We start from the raw sequence: 21,327 nt of genomic DNA on the forward strand, positions 1-21,327 counted from the left end.
TATTGGTTGACTCAAACTTGCTGGGCAGTTCCCAGAGAACAGAAGGGTTTGGTCACTTACGAGCAGCTATTAAACGTGACTTTGCCTGCATGTGTTTCCACAGTGAGGTTGAACAGTCTATTCAGTACATCCTAAGCCCAAAGAATCCCAAACATATCTATTACCTCATCTCTAAACTTAAGAGTAATGATTAGGTGAAGCCTTACCCATCAAGCAAAAACTTCAATAAATAACAGAGGATAAGCCATGCCAGGATTTTTAAAAGAAACCCATCAGTTTCCTCAAACAAGAAGCTGTGAGTGATGTAATGCTTTCATAGTAATATCCCACAGTGTTCTCATGCATAACTGGAAAAGAAAAAAGTTTTACCATCACTGGTCTGAAATTTGGATGAGCCCAGTTATGACCCATTACACATTCATCAGGCACAGACTCAAAGATACCACACAGTCCATGGATGCAAAAAAAGTAACTAAAGAATTCTTCCACTCACTTTTTTGCCTCTTTAAAAAGGAACATTTGTTGCATATTGTCACATATACATTGTAGAGGCCCGTGTTTCTCTCTTACAAGTTGTTGCATCAGTCACTCTGTTCTCCTGAAAACAGTCAGATGGGGGGGGGGGGGGGGAAGAAAACCAGCTCCAGATTAGATTAATGACAAGGCACAAAATGTTTCAGATCTGTTACTCTGACAAGTAATTTAATTAAATGTAGCGTACACATGCTGTAGTTATTCAGAACCTGTGCACATTTTCAAATTGATTTTATGCATTAATGAACGATGAAAAATGGCAGCATGCACTTAATTCCAGCCTGTCTCTACCTCAGACTACCTCAGAAAATAAAATCACTTTGCAGAACAAGGCATGTGAAGTGCTGTTGATAGTAGGAAAAAAAACATATAAAAATAAAATCCTTAGGAAGGATGAAACCTCTTGTAGGACTATACTGTTGGCTGAGTTAGAGATAGTCCTGGGAGACCTTTAATCCACTGAACATGACTTACCTTTATTCACTGGCCAATACTGCCGCTCTGTGGCCATTAGATGCTCTTAAGCTACTTGTTGCTCCAAAGTGGAATTCACAGCACGACTTATTAATTACCCACATTTACTACAAAATATATGCACATAATTGCAAATGTAACAAGCATCAGTCAGTTCTAGAATACGATTCCGGTGAAGGCAGACACTTAGTTTGTTGAAGTGACGCACATCCTACCTGGCACTTAATTAAAGGTAATTTGAAAACTGAAAGAAAAGGTATACAAATAAGTCAATATAAGGAAAAATATTTGCAGTGACGATGTCTATTAATTAGTCAAGCCAAGTGTGCAAACTCCATGCGTTAAATTAGGCAAACTGTTCAAAAAGCAACTTCCTATAAAGCATTACAAGAACTATATAGCCAACTACCGTACTACACAGTTTCTAGGAATGCAGTTTGTTTGTTTGTTGAGCACAACACCATCCCTTCACTTCCCGCTCACACTGTCTATGAGTGGAAAGCTTTTTACAAGTAGTAAGGCAGCACAGTCCAATAAATCATTTTAGAAGATTGGGAACAAAAAAAGTGACTGTGTTTTACCATATTTACACATTATATGTGTGTGTGTGTGTGTGTGTGTGTGTGTGTGTGTGTAAAATCGCACTTTTGTTATTAGATAATTGTCATTTAACGTTTACTCATCTGCTGTTTTACTTGATAATTCAAATTTGACCAACAGTTCACGTAATTATAAACAAACTTTTAATTTTTTAAATAAGTGATTAATGTAGCTAGACAGACCAAAAGATGACGTTTCGAAATGTATATTTAGGCTCTTGGCATAACAATGGCAACAACATTGTGTATTTTTATTTAAAATAATCAAAATTATATTTTAAAAAAATGATTACGTCTTTTAAAAGGAATACGAAAATGTTTATAAACTTCAAGATGAGGTCTATTTCAATTCTCATTTAATATCCTGTACGACCCTAAACTCTAACAATATATCCTAGTTTGCCAAAAGTTTAATTTTCATCTAATATATTGCCATCCCTTCACTGCAGGCGTGCCATAAGGACTCACTTCAGATACGAACTGTATAACTAGAGGCAATTTAGAAAAATTGTTTGGCTTTTTTAATGAAAGTCAAACAGCCTCACTTCCGGTGTCATTAAGTGTCTCCAGCTGGTTTGACGCAGCTGAGAGAAGTCAGCCTGCTGCCAGTGCGAGCTCCAGCTGTTTCCACCGCTGTCCGCCCCGCTGTTTCCCCGCCGCTTGCCCTCATTTCTAATGCTGCAGCGACCATGACAGGCATCGCCGCTGCTTCCTTCTTTTCCAACGCTTGCAGGTTCGGGGGCTGCGGACTTCACTTCGACTCGCTGTCCGAGCTCATCGTCCACATCGAGGATAACCACATCGGTAAGAACTGATAAGTACCGAGCCCCAGCCTGCAATGGCCATGGCCCCGGTTTGCAGCTTAGCATACGTGGCTAATTAGCAACCTAGCAAGTTACTTCCTGCGTCCTGACAACCCTGTTGCTAGGTGTGGCGGCAGTTGATGTTACCCCTCTTCTTTTCTCTTTCAAAGCTGTGTCACTGTGTTATTTTACTGCTGCAACATCGAAGAAACACAAACTTGAAGTTACTATATGCGCCCGGGTCGCGCGTGCAATTAGTTAATGCAGCGCCAGGCCCGCGCGCGTAGCTGGAAACGTCGTGAGTCAACTTAGAGTCAGCAGCTTGTTTCAGTCCGCCTGACAACGTAGTTAACTGGGCTATATAAAAATATACATTGCATATCATTTCGCCAGCTGACATAGGAAAAAAAATACTACGTCTGGGTATTGGCCCTTCAAAAGAGAACAATAGTATGAAAAACACACACACACACACACACACACTCGTGGAAATATATTATCTAACCAATGTTGTTCAACAATTCAGATATTATCCAAACTACCAGCGTTTTTATTATCTGTCTTAGTTCAAAGCACCTTGGAGTTATCTATTATTTAATGTGTGTGGGTTTTTTTGTTTGCTTGTTTGTTTGTTTGTTTTTACAAGTTGTATTCTTTGTTTTGTAGATATACAATGCCCCAAATCTAAAATTTGGGGAAATTGGCTGGAAACTGAGAACTGTATTGCTTGGTAAATTTCCATAATTTGGCTTAATACGACAAGTGCAAGAAAAAGTTAGAAAACCGGTGTTATTCTACAATGTCCAAATCTAAACCTATGCTATTCCACATGGGTGTTTGTCTACTGCAGGCTAGCAACACAGATGCTGCCTCCCACCCCAAAAGATTATCATTTAATGGCGCCTCCTCTAGTTCATGCTGGGAAAGACAATAATAGCCACTGCCTGTGGGTGGAGATTGGGAAGCAATTATAGATGGGGCTGTGGAAATATTTATTTTATTAGCCTGTTCATCATTTTTTTTTTTCTGATTGCTGTTTTATAGCCTCTCGGGGAGTTTATCTAAATGAGTTCGGCTGGCACATAGTTAATCTTAATATAAGTTGCTTTTGTTAATGAATTGAAATTAACTGATTACATTTTTTTCTGCAGAGGGATACTTCATTAGTTATCTTAAGTTAGTGCAGTGTAATGCATTTGAATTTAAGTAGGTAAAGATTGTAAACCAATTTAAATGAACCTCTATATGCAAATGAAGTGAAAAAAAATCCCTCTTTTAGAATAAAAGGGAAACAACTATAGACTGAATATGCAGCTATGGTCTAAAGTTTACATACACTCATCATGAACATGAGTTCTGAGTGATTTCTTTAATCTGTTCTTTTTCAGGGTGGAACGCTTGTGCAGTCTGCATATCTAATAATTTTACAAAATAAGAATTGGGTGCACAAGTTTGAATTTATGTTGGATTTTCTCAAATCCACACAGGTTCAAATATATCCATACACTTGACTAATATTTGGTTAAATTTCACTTAGCAAGTTACACCTCAACCAGATGCTTTTAGTTGCCATCAACAAGCTTTTGGCATAATTCTGGTTGAATATTTGGCCACTCTTCCTGGCAGAATTTATAGAGTTCAGTTACATTGATTGGGACCCAGCTAAGCACAGTCTCCAAATATTCAGTTGGGTTGAGGTTGGGACTTTCCAGAAGTTTAATGTTAGCCTCCTTTTTCCATTTCAAAACCATGTTTTGATGTGTGTTTGGGATCACTGTCATGTTGGAAAACCCAGTTTTGTCCAAGTTTCACCCGTCTAGCTGTTGATGTGTGGTGGAGGTGAAGGTGAAAAACTTGAAGGTACTCTTCTTGCTTCATTATTCCATTGACTTTGTGCAACATACCTGGCAGCGAAACAGCCCCAAAACATGATGCTACCATCACCATGCTTGACAGTTTTCTTAGGTTTGAAAGCCTCACCCTTTACTCCTATAAACACATCATGAAAACATACCTCAAGTAAAGTACTTTGTTAGTGTACTTAAGTACAATTTTCAGGTATCTCTACTTTGCTTGAGTAGTTTTTTTCTGAAAACATTTTACTTTTACTCCCCACAATTTTTAAACAAATATCTGCACTTTCTTCTTACATTTTCATAACAGGCTTGTTACTTTTGCTTTAACACATTTGGGGGGAGTTATTGTTTTGTCACTGCGAGCCTGCATTTATTAATCATCAGAGGATGTGACATAAAAAGAGATGACATGTGCCATAGTCAAAGGTTAAACATGGGACAGTGGTTTCTTTGTTTGTTTTTTGCCACAACATCGAATTACTGCAGGTGTCCATAAGTTGAGGTACTTCGGCATCTAGCTAGTGCTACAGAAGGGGAGCGAGCATAAAGGGAGTTACTTTTTTTTTAACTGTCAGGTCATTTCTATCAGCTCAGCAAACATCAGCAAACACACAAACTGTTTTTGTGCAGTTTGTCTCACAGTGTGTTGCTAGCTAAAGGTCCAGCTTCTGTATTTCACAGGGAGAGAAAAGGAAGAGAGCTAACTTCACTCAGAGATGGAGAAAGATAAGAAAGACAGGACATGAGAGGAAGAAGAGAGGTTAGATTTAAAGGTAAGGACTGCTCAGTGGGATTTGATAAACTGGAAAAGTCCTAATGTTTTTAAATCAGATATTGGGTCTGTACATCTGACATTATGTTTTTTTTTCATATTGTGAAATTTGCTGCTAAACAAACTGAGCTAGACCATCAACATCAAGTGAAGCAGAGATGAATTTGAAGTTAAGCTGATGATGCTTAGATTCATTCGCTGAATTCTACCCTTATATCGACTTTATACTGACTAATATAAAGACAGCATAAACAGTGTAGTGTCAGCTGTGAAACATCTGCTGACTTCTTGTTAAATTCAGTTGTGTAAATCCATAGTGGGCAGCAGGTCAGCTGATCACAGCATGTACACTAAGAAAATCTACTGGAGCTTTCAATAGAAATTATTGTGTTACCCTCTACAATGTAGGCAACAGAAATCAGATTTATTTTTTTTACGTCCCTTCTTTTTCTTCAGGTTCAAGCTGAGCATAATTACAATTAAAAAAAATTCGGTTATCTTTGCACAAAACCAGAAACATCCTCCAAAGAATTATTTTTTTGCTTTCTTATTTTGAGTCTCTACTTTTTGACTTTTACCTGAGTAAAGAAATTGAATCAGTACTTCAACTTTTACTGGAGTATTTTTTAACAGTAGTGTTTGTACTTCTACTGAAGTACAGAATGTCTGTAACTTTGCAACTCTGTATGAAGTTGTTTGAAATTATGATGGGCAGTTGTTTAGAAATGGCTCCAAGAGACCTTCCCGACTTGTGTAACCCTACAACGCTGAGTTCAATGGACTTTCCCATTGCTCAGATTATTGCTTAATCAGTGAGTGGTGTCAAACTAATCATTTTTACATTGTTAAAGAGAAACTGCCAGTTGTCAATCACAATCACTAACGAGAAGTTATTAAGCATCAGTCTTGATGAGCGTATCCAGATTTCTGACCTCAACTGTAAATTCTGTAGCTACTGGATCCAAAAAGTGAACCAAATGCAGTAGTTCATGGCCTCCATGCCTATGGCCTCCATACCTATGGCCTCCATGCCTATGGCCTCCATGCCTATGGCCTCCATGCCTATGGCCTCCATGCGTATACCCTAAGTCAGGGGTCCCCAATCTCAGTCCACGAGGGCCGGTGTCCCTGCAGGTTTTAGATGTGTCCTTGATCCATCACAGCTGATTTAAATGGATAAATTACCTTCTCAACATGTCTTGAAGTTCTCCAGAGGCCTGGCAATGAGCTAATCATGTGATTCAGGTGTGTTGACCCAGGGTGAGATCTAAAACCTGCAGGGACACCGGCCCTTGTGGACTGAGATTGGGGACCCCTGCCCTAAGTAAACATTTTCCTAATTAGTTTTTGATCTCAGTCACTAGTTTCACATCTTATCTAATACAATATGACACTCATTTTGTAAACTATGGTCCCCATTAAAATCAAAAAGGAGGACAAAGCATAGAAATTCCACCCTATGAAGAGTGCCCTGTGGTTTTTCATTTCGATCTAATCCTTGCTTGTCACGTTTTTATATTAAAATGTTATGAATACTGCATTTTTTTTGATAAGTGCTAAGGCATTTATGTCTTTTTAACAAAGGCTAGTCAAGAAAGTGAATTCCAATCCTCACGATTTGAACGTGTGATCGTCAAACTGTGGGGAACTACATCTGTTCCCTAATGTAATATTTCAGACTCTTGCTATTGAAGCTGACAGGGCTCAGCTGCCTCTGTTGTTCTTGTTTGTTGCCTGACTGGCTTTAATATCCTCCGCTCTCTGACTATGTGCTGTGCATGTGTCCAAGGTGTTAGCCTTAGAAAAAAAAGTCTTCCAAATGACTTATTGGGGAATAATGAAGCAATTAGTTGGCTCAAAGTGGAAAAACTTTGCTGCCCCCCTCCTTTGTCTGCTGGCCTGTGCTCACTCTGAGAAGTGAGAAATCTTGCGCGTTGTGCCAAGTGCCTGTGAAGCATAATTACAGAGCGAGTGCTTGATTTGGCATGTCTTCCTCCTCATCTGGTGGCCTGCTGCTTAAAGAACATTCTCCATTATAATTAGGCGCCTGGAAAACAAGAACACATTCTTGTCCACTGCTAGCCAGCCTGCTGGTTGGGTGTGTGAACAAAAGATGGCGCTCCTTTGCTGTTGGTTGCTGTCTTTTTAGATGGGTATTATAGGCCAGAAGTTAGTCAGTTCATTTTAACAACTCTACATATTTTTCACATTCTAGCCTGATCGAAGAGTCTAGCTAGGGTGATTTATCAAGAGAATATTGAAACTTATTGCTTTTTTGTTAGCTGCAATGAAAATATAGATTATCAGCACAGATGAAGTATAAACTCAAGGTAGTGGGGTTATTTTTATTTTTTATTTTTTTTTAACCCCATTGTGAATTAAACTATATTTTGAGTTTTAAGTTAATAATGAGAGTCAGGCTGTCCTCTTGGGCCTTTTGTGAGCAAAATCGGCACATGCTAATCAGGACGAGGAAAGTTTGAATTCTGACTGTAATGCATGCTGGCTTAAGCCTGAAAGAGCTCCTGTGAACTTGATATTCTTGTGTGGTATAAAAACTGTACCCACCTATTCGCTGAAATGTTTACTTTCTCACTGAGCAACCAGGCCACTGTAGACCAAAAGAAAATGGCGATCGTGTTATTTAAACCTTTTAGTGTGTGCGTATGTGTTGCTGGGTAGATGGCCTGTAGTGTCCATACACGATAACAATGAGTCTGCTTGTTGCCAGTCCTCACTGGAGGCTCGTTTGGTAGATTTTGCTCTGCACCCTCATAATCTGCGCGGAAGTAATAAATTTGGGAAACAGCAACTAGTTCCCTGATCTGTGCACCTGGTGAGCCTAATTACATTTCCCCAACCCCCGACACTGCTGCTTCTGTTCCTGTGCGGTGACTGCAACATACTTCATAAAAAGGTTTCACACAGGAGATAATGTACAGCCTATGTTGACATTACACAACATGCGTAGTCAACGTGATATTTTTGCTGGAGTCTATTATTTTAGTGATTTTATCTGTAACACCCAAGTTTGACCTAAAGTTGTTTCCTGGTTACTTGTCGCACATTGCTTTGCTATGCACAGGACTTCTTTAGCCTTCCGAATACACAAGTTTATAAACAAAACAGCTGCAAAGTTAAATTCAGACTCAAATTTAAAAATAATTATTCCTGGCACACCGTGCTGGAATGGTTTATTTATTATTAGAGTAACAGAAAATCAATCTGAAGTCTTTTTTTTTTTTTTTTTTAAAAACTAAAAATATTAGTTATTTTTAACGATTTGTTGCTTTGCCGTGTTTTACTGTAAGCTCAGTATTTTTGGGATTGGGACTGTTTGTCAGAAAACATTAAGAAACTCATATTTTTTATTATTTGATACACCAGGGAAATAATTAATTCATTAAGAATGTATTCTCCAGATGGATCAAAATTAGAAAATGGCCATAAGAAATAATTATTGTATGTTTTGGTATGTGTTTGTGAAAACACATCTTTGTGAAAGCACATGAGGTTCTGTCTGAATTAAACACATCGATAATGGATTATTTTAACCCTGCCATTTTTTTCAGTAAGCCACAAAGGCAGCTTGTACACATGGAGATTGACTCTGTTTCATTTCCTCCTTCGAGGTCACATTGTAATGAATTACCTGTGCCACCACTCCTGGTAATGTTCCCTGCTGCTCAGAGCCACCATAAACATGTCACCATAATGCTCACCACTCTGCTCTACCCTGCAGTGCATTTGGCCATGAGGGTGGAGAGCTAGACACTGGTGGAAATGAGAGAGGTGTGTGTGTGTGTGTGTGTGTGTGTGTGTGTGTGTGTGTGTGTGTGTGTGCGCGCGCGCGCGCTTGTCATGAAGGGTGTTAGGGGAGAATAGCAGGCGTCACTTCCCCTTGCCCCAGGAAGGTTTGTTGTGTGATAGTCTCTAGGTTTCCTTTCACAGAATGTCTTAGTGGTCCAGAGATACACTGAAACCACTAATTCAGTCAGGATTCACTCTCATACACAAGTGTCACATAAATTAATTAAGTGGTTTATACCAAAATGTAAATGATTGTGCATCATCATGTCAAGGCTAGACCTCTTAATTGAAATACTTTAAAGTCTTAAGAAATGCTTAAAAAAACTGCCAAGACAAACTCCTAGATGAAAGTTCAGTGCTCTTTTGGAAAAGAGTTTAGGTCCAATAAATGTTTGTTTTTTGTTTTTTTTGTTTTTTTTTAAATAACATTACTACAAAAATTAACAGCGTTTGTCATTGTATCCAGATTTTTTTTCTTGCATGTTGCTAAATGAAAACTTTTCTTTGTGAACTGTGTGTTGTTTGTGGGGGGAAAAGGGAATTTGCTGAAAACCACAACTTGTGTGGGAAGTTTTGGATTGCAGAGCAGAAAGTGGTTTAAACTAATACATATTTTGATAAAATGTCAGTGGAAATCAGAAATCAAATTACATATTAAATGTTTTAAGTCTGATTTGTCTTTCTTTCCCACTTGACCATGAAGGAGCTTGTGCTTCTTTGCCTCTAGAAGTAGCGATGGTGAATAAATCCCCTTTTTTTTTGTTTCCCAGAAGGCTTCTAATAACTGGCCACCAAAGTGGACCACCTGTGTAGTCTGATTAGAGGGGTTCCCATCTCTATTTGAGGCGCCTTCGTCCTGGTGCTTGACTGCTGGTGGCCCCAAAAGAATAGCGGAGGCTGTGGGGAGCTGGCCCCTGCTGGCCTCCTCTCTGGTCCTACCTGAGGTGTGTGTGATTTACAGCGTGCAGGGACAGACCGATCCACTGCTGCATGAGCAGACCGCCATTCCTTTGCTTGAAACTCATTAGGGATTTTAGTAGGGATTTCTTGTGCACTCTCTCACAGACACATGCCATTATCCACAGCTCAGAAAAGTCCCTACAGTAGTATATGCACAGTCCTGTGCTTTTGGCATGGGAATAGTGTCGTAATGAATGTGTCTTTCCTACTCTATGTTTCCATGACTTTGGCTGGAGAGTAAAGAGAGGTGTGCTATCCTTCTCACTGGGGATAAATCCACTGTTAATGAAACACTTGCTTACGACTGAGGCCTTGAAAGAAACCTTCTGCCTTAGGTGCTGAGATTTGACCTGCTCTATCTATCATAACACTCTGCCACAATTTACTAGATATTTGGCTGTACAAACTAACTGTACAAAGCTCTTTGCCTTCTGACGCCTATGGTGACTTTAAATTAAGACTGACTGACTGATGCCTTGTTGATTATATTTTTTTATATTTATATTGCTTAAATGTGGTTTGGGTTTCACTGATAAAAAATTTAGAGCGTTGTGTGAGGTGTCCATGTCTTTATGAGCAATTGTGTCTGCATAATTTAAATCTCTCTCATTTGGATTTTTTTCTACATTTAGCTTAACCTATATTTCTCTTATACATCAAAAGTCTGATGTATTAGGTGGAACTTCTAATCATGTGGTATTGTGGTGATGTGTGGTATTCAACTCCAGCCTTGCAGTTTTATAAATAGCAGGTATATTTAGAAGACAAAATAAATAGTCACCTAAAAGGGAAAGAGAGCCCCTAAACCTAACAAGTTCTTCTTTGACCCTCTAGGTCTTTCTGTCCAGGAGAATTGTATTCGAACTCGGGGAAATCACTAAACAAAGAAAGATGCAAACAGGAGTAAAATCCCAAGGCAGTGGAAGCAATAAATGAGCATGACTCAAGATTTTTATTACAGCATGAAAAAGGTGTTGCTTACTCCTTTAACCAAGAACTTTAATTGCATCTTTACCATGTGTTTCATATCAATGCCTTAGTATTTTTTTTATATTATATCAAATAGAAATTGGCAATTATCAGTATGATTAGCATTATTTTTTTTGTTACTCAATACACATAGCTTGTTAAAGCAGCACTTTAGTATTTGTGCCTTACAAAACCATAATTTAAAATTCAGTGTTGGAAATGGCCTTAGGTGTAAGTGTTTAAGTGTAAGTGTACAAATAAGCACATAGGCAAAATGAGTAATAGTTTTAACCACATGGGGTTAGCAGTCTTTCACAGAGTTGGACATGGAGGTTTAGTTGGTAAGTGGTAGAAACTGTTGTTTTATGGGGCATCTTCTCTTTGCCCACATGGACAGCAGTGGGAAGAGTGTTTGAAGTCAGCCCTGCTTCACCTCAGGGTGTGGAGATTGGCTATTGTTGTACATTTAGCACCACTGAGCAAGATGAATGTCTGGAGCACAGCATGGGAAAACACAGTATGTGTCAAGTGTGGTCATGTGTAAGCAATGTGGCGTCTGCAGAGCAGCTTTTTTAAAAACTGCAATGGAAATTTAAAACAGAAGGCTCCTGAGCAGTCTTGTTCTATATTTTATATAAAACAGTGTTGTAGAACAGAACAAAATTTTAACCATTAGAGAAAAAATATTCACAGCCGCCCCACAGATGTGCCATTAAGTATAGCCACTTTCAAAACTGCTAACATTTATTTAGTCTTTGTCTTCAATTTTTTGTTTTTCTGAGTTTTCTGAGTTAACTTCAATAATGTGTTCCTCTAAACCATCGAAATGCCTTTAGACCCCTCAATTCTACTCAAAAACGTATACCATTAATTAATGCTCCAGTTTTAAATATGATGAATAAATAAACCTTTACTTAAAAGCCCTTTTTTTGATTCAGCTGTCTTAGCTATATAGGCCAATTTCTTACCTTCTCTTTTTATTTCTAAAATTTTTGAAGAAGTAGTCAAATGATTACTTGCAAAGAAATGTTTTGTTTTTTTTCTTTTTGAAGATTTTAAGTCAGGATTTAGAGTGCATCATAGCACAGAAATGGAAATAGTGAATGTTACAAATGATCTTCTTACTGCCTCTGACAGTGGGTTCATCTCTGTTATTGTCTGGTTATATTTGAGGTGCAGTGTTTGATCCTGTTGACCACAAAATCTTACTACAGAGATTAGAACACAAAATTGTTATTTAAAAAAACAACAATGCAGTGGTTTAAATTATATCTGACAGATTTTAATTTGTGCAGGGTAATAGGGAGTCCTCACACAGGTTAGTCATGGAGTTCCACAGGGTTCTTTGCTGGGACCAATACTTTTTACATTGTCCATGCTTTCCTTAGACAATACTATTAGAAAACACTGCATATATTTTCATCGCTATGCAGGTGATACCTAGCTTTAATTATCTATGAAGCCAGATGATACAAATTTAGTTAAACTATAGCTTTAATGACATAAAGGCCTGGATTAGCTCTAATTTCCTGCTTTTAAATTCAGAAAAAGCTTAAGTTTGTGTACCTGGTCCTACAAATCTTCGAAATTTGGTGTGTAACCAGATATTTACTTTAAATGGGATTGCTTTGACCTCCAGTACTGTGAGAAATATTTAATGATTACATTAAACAAAAATGTAGGACAGCCTCCATTCATTTGTGCAATATTACTGATGCTTCATTTATTCATGAATGTAACACTTCTAGGCTACACTGTTGTAATTTATTATTAGGCCCCTTTACTATGTAGCCATATCCCAGTTGTGATTTGGGAGATAAACAGCCTCATTAATTTTCAGATTAGGCTTAAAACTTTGCTTTTTGATAAAGCATATAGTTGGGTGGTGGATCAGGTGACCCTAAGCCATCCCTTGGCTATGATCCAATGGATTCGGGCTGCTTGGGGGCTTCCAGTGATACATGTATGAGTGGTTTGTTTTTTTTCTTCACTGTTTTAACTCCCTGTTTATTTATACATCACTGCATTTAATTACCAGTAACTATTAAACTCTGGTTCTTTCTCCCATTCTTGTCTCTTTTTGCTCTGGGTTTTCATGTCTAAATTTGGTTCTGTCTGAGGTTTTTCCTTCCCGCTGTTTCCAAGTGCTTACTCCTGGGGTTGTGCGATTGTTCGGGTTTCTTTCTAATATTGTAGGATCTTTACCTTACAATATAGAGCACCTTGATTGTTGTTGTGATTTGGTGCTGTATAGATAAAACTGAATTGACAGTCTAGACATTGTTTTGTTTTTTTCTAGCGTTAAGCAGATATGACATGAACTTTGTAGACGTCTTTCAAAGGACACGAGAAGCTGGTTTAGAAGCTAACATCAGCTTATGGATCTTCTCCAGCATCAGTTTTCTTGATAATCATTACATCATCTTTAAAACAATAATGATGTGCATTGCACAATACCTTGCTTTTGAGTAGTTCTACAAAATATTTTCAGAGCTGAGCCCACATCCTTTTCTTGACAACACATCCTATCGAATTCTTCCACACAAATGAATACCTGGAACTCTTGATCAAAGCGCACTGCCAAGGTGCACACTGACTAACCTTTTGCAAGACCCTTAATTTATTCATATATGTGTTAGTATGACACAGAGTAGATTACAGATGACTTACAGAGCCGTTTGTCATGTTAACGTTATCTGGTGCCAAAGTTTTGAAAAGGATACTTCTCTAAATCTAAAGCCCTCCATATTTACTAGCTGCTCTATTTTTTCCTTTTCATTTTTGTTGCCAAAACTCTTCCTGATTATATTTCCACTGTGTCAACATGCACAATAAAGCTGGCTTCTAAAAACACCCCTTTAAAAATCACTAAAGTCAGCATAAGTTCCCACATAGCCGCACCTTTCCTCTGTGCCTGCCTGTCTGGGTAGAAAAAGTACTTTGCCACAAACATGGAACACAACAGTGCATCCAACACAGCCTGGCATATCACTGAAAATAATTGAGATAGTTTTGAGGTTGTTGGGGTTTTTTGTTTTGTTTTGGGTTTGTTTGTTTGTTTTTGGTTGAGAGGCTAGTTCTAGGTGGATAATGCATACTTTTGTGTGCTTCATCCTCCCTGTGACACCAAGACTGCATTGGAGGAAGAACGGGCTATCCTTATTTAGGTCAAAAACACCATTCTGCCTTATGGTGCATTGACACAAATTCATTTTTGTTTTAAAATGTGAAATGTTTATTACTTTAGAGCTGTACCGGGTTGGTCGTATGAATCACAAAAGCTCATATGAAGCTTGATGATGCTAGCCTCGCATGTAATTGGTGATCCGTTCTTCTTGTATTCTGACGAGAGATAATGTAGTGCTCTGATGCGGTCTTCTCTCTGGAATACCTACCTATGTTTTTGTCACCATGATCATACAGCAGCTGTTCTGTAAAATGATGTAATGGATTACATTTAAAACAGCTTAAAGATGTCTTTAGTTTTTGACTGTATAGCTTAAAACGTTTTCTATTGTATTTAGTTTATGCATTGAGTATAGGTATGAATATTTGAATGTAGTTTGTTTGCTGTAATACTTCTGAAGTTATTATATGGCAACTTGCTTTATGTAATTTCATATAATAGTTATTATATAACCAGATATATTATCTATTAGTTATACATATTTTATTTTCATTCTTTTTTTTCTTTTTTCTTTTTTTTGTTATATGAAACTGTTTGGAGTGTAGGGACCCTGAAAAGTAATTAAGGACCAAATTGTATAAGTAATTAAATTCAGTTCAACAGTTGTCTTAGGGTAATAAATGGATAACAAAAAATAAAATAACTTTGGCATGAAAATATGACAAACTTTAATGTAAAATTGAAGAATTGTGCCATTGTTCACTGGTATATTTTGTGGCTAAATTTCTGCCTTTATGTCTATCTTGTCTTCCCAGATACAGACCCATGTCTCCTGGAGAAGCAGGAGCAGCAGCAGCCAACATATGTTGCTCTTAGCTATATCAACAGGTAAAGAAACAAGTTTCCTTTTGAAATAACCCCACTGAAGGTTAACTTAGTAATGCAGTAACTCACTTTTCAGTAAAGTGACTTTAATTTACTAAAATCTGACAAAATCATAAGATGAATATTATTAGTGGTTTGCCTGAAAAGATTTAACTAGAAAAGTTTGTGCTGTACTCCTTTGAGGTTCTACCAACAATCTAAAAAACGTCATCTGGTGGATTGCTTAAATGAATTGCTACAGTATTTGGCAGTTGGGTGTTTTATTGCACTGCGTTCATCCTGGTTGTCTTTGATATGCTGCTTGTGCAGTCGTTTTAAGAGCCTTATGCAGCAAACCATTGTACAAGAAGGTCTGCCTCTGTCTCCCTGCTCACACAAACACATCTTGATGTGGCTATCACCTAATTTGTTAATTCCACATTTGCTTTAACAGTGTCTATATTAACATTTTGGTTTTATGGTGCACATTTGCTGACGACTTTACTGTCAATCATAAAGCCCAAAGGGAAATGCACCCACTGATTTTTTTTTTTCTTAAGCAGTACCAAACCTACAGTACACTAGATTGTAGTCTGAATGAGATGATGCTCTTTTTTTTTTTCCATCCAAAAAGTTTGCAAACCCTTACAAGTTTTATACCTCACAACGCCAGGTTCATGACAGATGCTGCAAGGCGAGAACACGAGGCCCTGAAGAAGAAGGTGCAGCCCAAGTTGTCTCTGTCTCTTACAGGCAATCTGTCACGTAGCAATGTTTCCACACCACCCCGCCACACCAGTGGAAACCTCACCCCTCCAGTCACCCCACCCATCACCCCTTCTTCTTCTTTCCGTAGCAGCACACCTACAGGTAACCATAATCAACACACTAGTTCATCTAATTAGGTTTCCAGGATAGGATGTGTATTTCCAGATGCTTAACATTCATGTATTTTTCTAACTGAAGCTACAGTTAAATGATTGGTTACTAAAGTTTGTCATTCCTGGTGTTGATCCTTGTGCTGAGTCTTTATTATAAGGAAATCTAATAGTTTACTGTTAACACCTAATATTTATTATATGTATCTCTCTGTTTAATATCCATGTTAAAGCCAAAGTTTCTGTTTTTAGTATCATCTAAATGAATTATCCTGTAAGTAAATCAGCTAAAAAACACAGGTTGAATAACAAAAAATATTTTTCTGTGATTGACAGTTTTTGTTTTTGTTGAATTAAGTTATCCACATGCAACACTACCAAGAACAAACCTCACACAGTCTGTGGGCTTTGTCTTTTTGCTACATCCTGCTGAAAGAACTATTCTACTAAAAGAAGTCCTTTCAGGATCGGGAAGTCCCACGATCAGAGAGTTTTGCTGACTTTGATCAATTCCCTGGGAGAAATGTTCCCTGACTCGGGCTGAGTTGGTGCTGGTAATTCCAGTCTCCAGTGTGGCCTCTGCAGCAGTCTTCCTCATTGAGCTTAATTACAAGCAAGCAGCCACTTTGAGTCTGTTTAGTTTGTATTTGCCTGTTCAGGCACTATAGCTGCAGTGTTTTATTGCCTCGGCTGTCACTATATAAAAAAATCTTTCATGTGTCTGGTGTTGACATGAAAAGTGACCACATGGTGTCTGTGTTCATCTTTTCTATCTATGCCCTCATAAATGCATAATCTATTCTTTAGATTAATTATATGATTGAATTATTACATGTTTTTTAAATACCATTAAAAATTAAAAGGACAAACATCATAATAGATCATGATGGATTTTTTATTTTTTTATTTATTTTTTTTTGGGGGGGGGGGAACAGTGAGAAAGTTCTGGAGCTTGCTGGGCCTGACTTGACATCCATAAAGAAGCTCGCTGTAAGGCTGTAAAAAATCAGGGACAGCCCTTAAAGTCCAGCTAATTAGGTTTCTTTATTTAGCTTTATAAATAACAGGACCCCCCTTTTATTTTTTTGCAGCGTTTTCCCACGTACTTCTGTCTTCTTTTTGTGAAGTATGCATTTTTCTGGAATGGCATCTTTAATGAATTAATAAAACAATAGCAGCGTGTTGACCTAAGACCTCAATGAAATGCCTAAATTCTTTCCCACAATTTGCATATTTCAGTCTTTCCAAAAACTTGCAACAAATGAAGTCAAGATTGTGGGAATGCTATCCTTGAACACATGCTGTGAAGGGTCCACGTTGGTCAGGCTGAAAGCTCAGAGGCCAGGGTTTCATCGTCATAGAAAATATGCATAAAACAAAGCTTCTTGGAAGCAGGTTTGTGTAATATAATCCTGGTGAAGATGCCCTCAGGCGTTTGCTATTTGACTTTAAATCTTTCACCCTCTAACAGGAAGTGAGTGTGATGAAGAGGATGTAGAGTTTGAGGAGTCTGACAGTGATGAGTCATGGACCACAGAAAGCGCCATCAGCTCCGAGTCCATCCTCAGTTCCATGTACATGAACGGAGGAGATGAAAAGCCTTTTGCATGCCCAGTTCCAGGATGTAAAAAGAGATATAAGGTAAGTTTCATTCGTGGTCTCTTAAATCTTATTAGGATGCCTGTTGTAAACATAATAAAACGGTGTGAAATATCTTTATCATGACCAGAGAGACCAAATGAAAACCAGACATATTTGCATTGTATTAAGTGTGAGAGATGTGATTTTATTTACTTTCAAAATAAATCCAGCCGATTCCCTGCTGTTGACAATGGAAAATTGGTTCTTAGTTGAGCATTACAACAACAGAAATGCATACATCTAGTCCACTTCAGAGATGTGGAGTTTTTATAGCATTTTCCATCCACATCTGGTGTATGTGGTTGGAATAAATTATGTGCAGCCTGAGAAAATTGCATTGCTGACGTGAATGACAGGGTTATAGGCGATGACTTAGTCTGAGGTAGCAGGCAGCCTTAGGCATCTGTTTAGCAGTAAAACAAGATAGATTTGAAACAAGAAAACATCTTGTCCTACATTCAGATGTTGACTGGTAAATATCATAGATATACCCAAGTCTGTGAATTCCTTTAATGCTACACTATAGACTACCCTACCCTAACCCTACACTATATATACTATATTTTAGATCAATCATAATATCCCTTGCCTTTTTCATTTTGGTATGACCATGATTTTAAAATACCGGTCTCTAAGAATGAAGATGGGTATATAACTATATCTGTAGGTGCGTATAATTTTCAGAATTTGTGATTTTTGCGGGGCAGGAAGGACTGTGATGGAGGCCACAGTTCTGGGAAACAATCTGTTCCTCAGCCTTCAGACCTTTGGATAAAAGGAAACAAAGGTTTAGAGCCAAGCCAGCTAATTTCTGCAGCGATGTTCTGAAATCTGACCTTCTAACAATTCTGACAATTGGAACCTAATATAACTATACTTTTATGCTCATACTTTTGGACTGGCTAATCAGACGCACATGCGTATAGTTTTATGTGTCAATATTCTTTTCTCCAAGCAGTGCACACCAGAATTTAAAAATCAATAGCTCTCCTCCTCCAGCTCTCCCCTTTCTGTTCTGAGCGTCTCCTATTAAATGATCATAAGCATAATCATCTGCTTTATATGCACCAGAAATGTGTCAGTGAAGAGTTTTGGCTTAACATGTGATTATTTCCAAGTAAAAACACTTTGCATTGCTTTGGTTTTGTAATCTATGCAGGGGAGAACACAACCAGTTTCCTCCATAAGTCACAGACTACTATAAATAAACTAATCACCTTTTGAAAAAAAGGAATATGTATATCTGCACTAAATAACAGTCTTTCCACTAACAAGGACAACTCTATAATATTAATTTTAATATTTTAAAATACATCAACTAACCCAGAGTCCTTGAGAGTCAATGCAGATGTGAACTAACTCTACACATCCTCCATTCGCAGAGAGAGAATCCTGGTCCTCTGACTGGTTAAATTACAATAGCTTCAAGGTTATTTTGTTGTGTCTTTGGTTGGTGCGTGTCTAAAGTGGTGGCTCTTTCATTTCCTTGTTCCATTACAGAATGTAAACGGAATTAAGTATCATGCCAAGAACGGCCACCGAACTCAGATAAGGGTGCGCAAACCCTTTAAGTGTCGTTGTGGGAAGAGCTACAAAACATCTCAGGGTCTCCGCCACCACACAATCAACTTCCACCCACCCATCTCTACTGACATGATCCGCAAGTTGCAGCAGTAGAGCCTGAGTGAGGTACCAGCACTTGCCTTCAGGCTATGTCAGCAACCATCAACAGACCACTATCACCAGCAGCAGCTGTCTCCCCCTTTTCTTCCCCTCTCGTTGTATTTTACTACACTACACACTATTGCATGGTATAAACATATTATTGTTCTTTCATATCTTTTATTCAGAATGTTGAATCTTTATTTTGTTCACATTTTTGCATTTTGCACATTTAAACTATCATTTATTTATTTAGCATTTGACAGATGGTGAAGGCATGTGTTAGCCCAGGTCACAAGTAGCCTTACATGTACTGCTGGGCATTCTGGTTTAAAGGGAAGGAGAGAAAAGATTGGGATAATTGTTGAGAAAGGAAGCAATCATACCATGCATTTGTCACATTGAAGAGTTTCTTTTTTTACGATAAAATGTGACTGAGACAAATTCAGTGTTTTATATAATGTTTTATAGCATGAAATCCAGCATAAAAGCATTATTTGGCAATCTCTAATAGGCTTAATGTTACTGATCATTTGTTGGACTTATTGTAGTTACTGTTCCTTTCATATCACAAGAATTCAAAACATTTTTGATAAGTTTTACTTTAAACATGTGTGTGAGCACCAAAAGAATGTTCTCAGGTGATTTTTTTTTTCTTTGCTAACATTTCAGCATCATAATCCTGCCCAAGTGTTCTGATAGTATTTAAGCTGTCATTGTTCCTCATGTTCCTGACAGCTTCCCTGAAGACGTAAGCAGTTTTCCATGCTTATTTACAGTAAGGGATTGAAGCACTTTTATAAAAGTTGCCAAATAAATTAGCATTTTTACCAACATCTTGTTTCTAGTGTATATACAGTGAGTGTAGAGTTGCACGTTCTACATTGCTCCAAGGAAAGATGTACATCAATCATTTCATCTTTTCAGTATTGTAAGATTTCTGTAATAACAGCAGTTGCCTTGAAATGTAAACCATTCCAAAAAGTCTTTGTATAACTTTATTTTCAAAGCTGCTGAACACAGGCAGTCAGCCCACTCTGTTTACTATTCACTGACTGCCTGAGGCCTGAGTTATGAAGCAGGTTCACCATACCCACAATATCTATGCCATAAGTGAACCCAGATAAGGTAATCAGGCAGAGGTGGCTTTCAGCTTAGTAGCTGTGGGATGGCGTTGGTAGCATCTGACCAATCAGAAACATGGACAGGTCTTGTGGCAACAGATTGATATTAAAAAGGAAGCTTTTTATATTTTTCTAAAATTAAAGACATGATACAAACTGAAAAGCAGCACAGCTGTGAGTATGTGTAGTAACAAAAAGCACTATAGTATATCAGTGCTGTATGGATGTGTTTGAGCTTTAAGTACTTTTTTGAAAATGACTGAAAAAGCACTTTTATTGAAGCTATGAAAGAAAACTAACAAGAATGCTGACCCTGCAAGTTGGAAAACTTATCAGTATCAGCTTTATACTTAACACACAGGACAATCTAATAGTTTACCATAAATAAAAAAAGGCTTAGCCTATATGCAAAGTACAAATGGGTTCCCCTTTTAGGATTATATATTGTTTCTTTAAAAGAATAACCGGAATATAAGAAAAGTGCTTCTATGAATTTGCATTTCTTGACGTGATCAAGAAAAACCTCAAATCTTCCAAGAATGGGAACGCCATTTTCCACAGAACTGATTGGTTAGATTTCGTACCTGTTGGATTATTATCTCAAATACAGGTTAGGTGTATGTGATAAGTCAACATGGCGATGTACGTTGCTAAGAAGTGAACCTCCTTATTGAGTTGATAACCCAGGTTTAGCAGATTTTTCCTGGATAAGCCCAAATCCTGTTTCATAGTACAGGTCTCAGGTCTCACAAAACTAGCTGTCTGTCATGGATAATGGGAAAAGAGGAACTAGTGTCAGTATATTCAGCACATTTGCATTCTCATAGTCCTGCTCTTAGGCTGCGAGGGAACACATGCAGCTCTTAGTTTGTGCCATAAAAATGTGTTAGCCATTTGTAAAGACTTAATAATTAAAGTAATTGAAAACCGAGCGTGAAATTCTCGAATCTGAGCCACTAGGTTATTTTCACAGCTTGGTGTTTGTGTTAAGGAACTAAAGTCCAAATAGGAATCATGGCAAAACTGAACTGCCAGTATGGAGACAACTCTTTGATATAGTGTACAGTGAATGTATTGTCTAGTGTCAAGTGCATTAAATTATATTTTCATATATTTCTGAAGTTTAAAAAAAAAAGTATGGAAGTATATATCTGAAACGGTAAAACCAGAGGTGGTGACGTACTGTATTTCTTCTTGAAGCTGCTTCATGTAAACGTTTGTTACTTTACAATAAAGGTTTCTCTGCTCTTCTGA

General features: G+C 37.8%; 1 protein-coding gene across 3 annotated transcripts; it reads left to right on the forward strand.

Annotated features, from left to right (window-relative positions):
* Nucleotides 1-2,149: 2,149 nt before the first annotated feature.
* Nucleotides 2,150-21,327, forward strand: jazf1b (JAZF zinc finger 1b). 3 transcript variants are annotated; one of them, XM_076889953.1, is made up of 6 exons: nt 2,282-2,411; nt 4,948-5,039; nt 14,720-14,792; nt 15,442-15,638; nt 17,118-17,287; nt 18,788-21,327. In XM_076889953.1, the coding sequence occupies exons 2-6, from the start codon at nt 5,009-5,011 to the stop codon at nt 18,962-18,964; spliced, it is 648 nt and encodes a 215-aa protein (XP_076746068.1). In that variant the 5' UTR covers nt 2,282-2,411; nt 4,948-5,008; the 3' UTR covers nt 18,965-21,327. The 3 variants fall into 3 exon arrangements, with proteins under 3 accessions (XP_004541543.1, XP_076746068.1, XP_076746067.1); XM_004541486.4 differs by lacking the exon at nt 4,948-5,039 and having other exon boundaries at nt 2,150-2,411; XM_076889952.1 differs by lacking the exons at nt 2,282-2,411; nt 4,948-5,039 and adding an exon at nt 4,201-4,270.

The sequence above is a fragment of the Maylandia zebra genome, linkage group LG11, assembly GCF_041146795.1.
Source record: "Maylandia zebra isolate NMK-2024a linkage group LG11, Mzebra_GT3a, whole genome shotgun sequence".
NCBI classification, from domain to species: Eukaryota; Metazoa; Chordata; class Actinopteri; order Cichliformes; family Cichlidae; genus Maylandia; species Maylandia zebra.

What these genes read in the sequence shown, in the direction of transcription:
- jazf1b (XM_004541486.4), top strand. Translation starts at nt 2,297, where the DNA reads ATGACAGGCATCGCCGCTGCTTCCTTCTTTTCCAACGCTTGCAGGTTC. An exon ending in GCTCTTAGCTATATCAACAG is followed by an intron (nt 14,793 to 15,441) that starts GTAAAGAAACAA and finishes TCACAACGCCAG; the next exon opens with GTTCATGACAGATGCTGCAA. An exon ending in CCGTAGCAGCACACCTACAG is followed by an intron (nt 15,639 to 17,117) that starts GTAACCATAATC and finishes ACCCTCTAACAG; the next exon opens with GAAGTGAGTGTGATGAAGAG.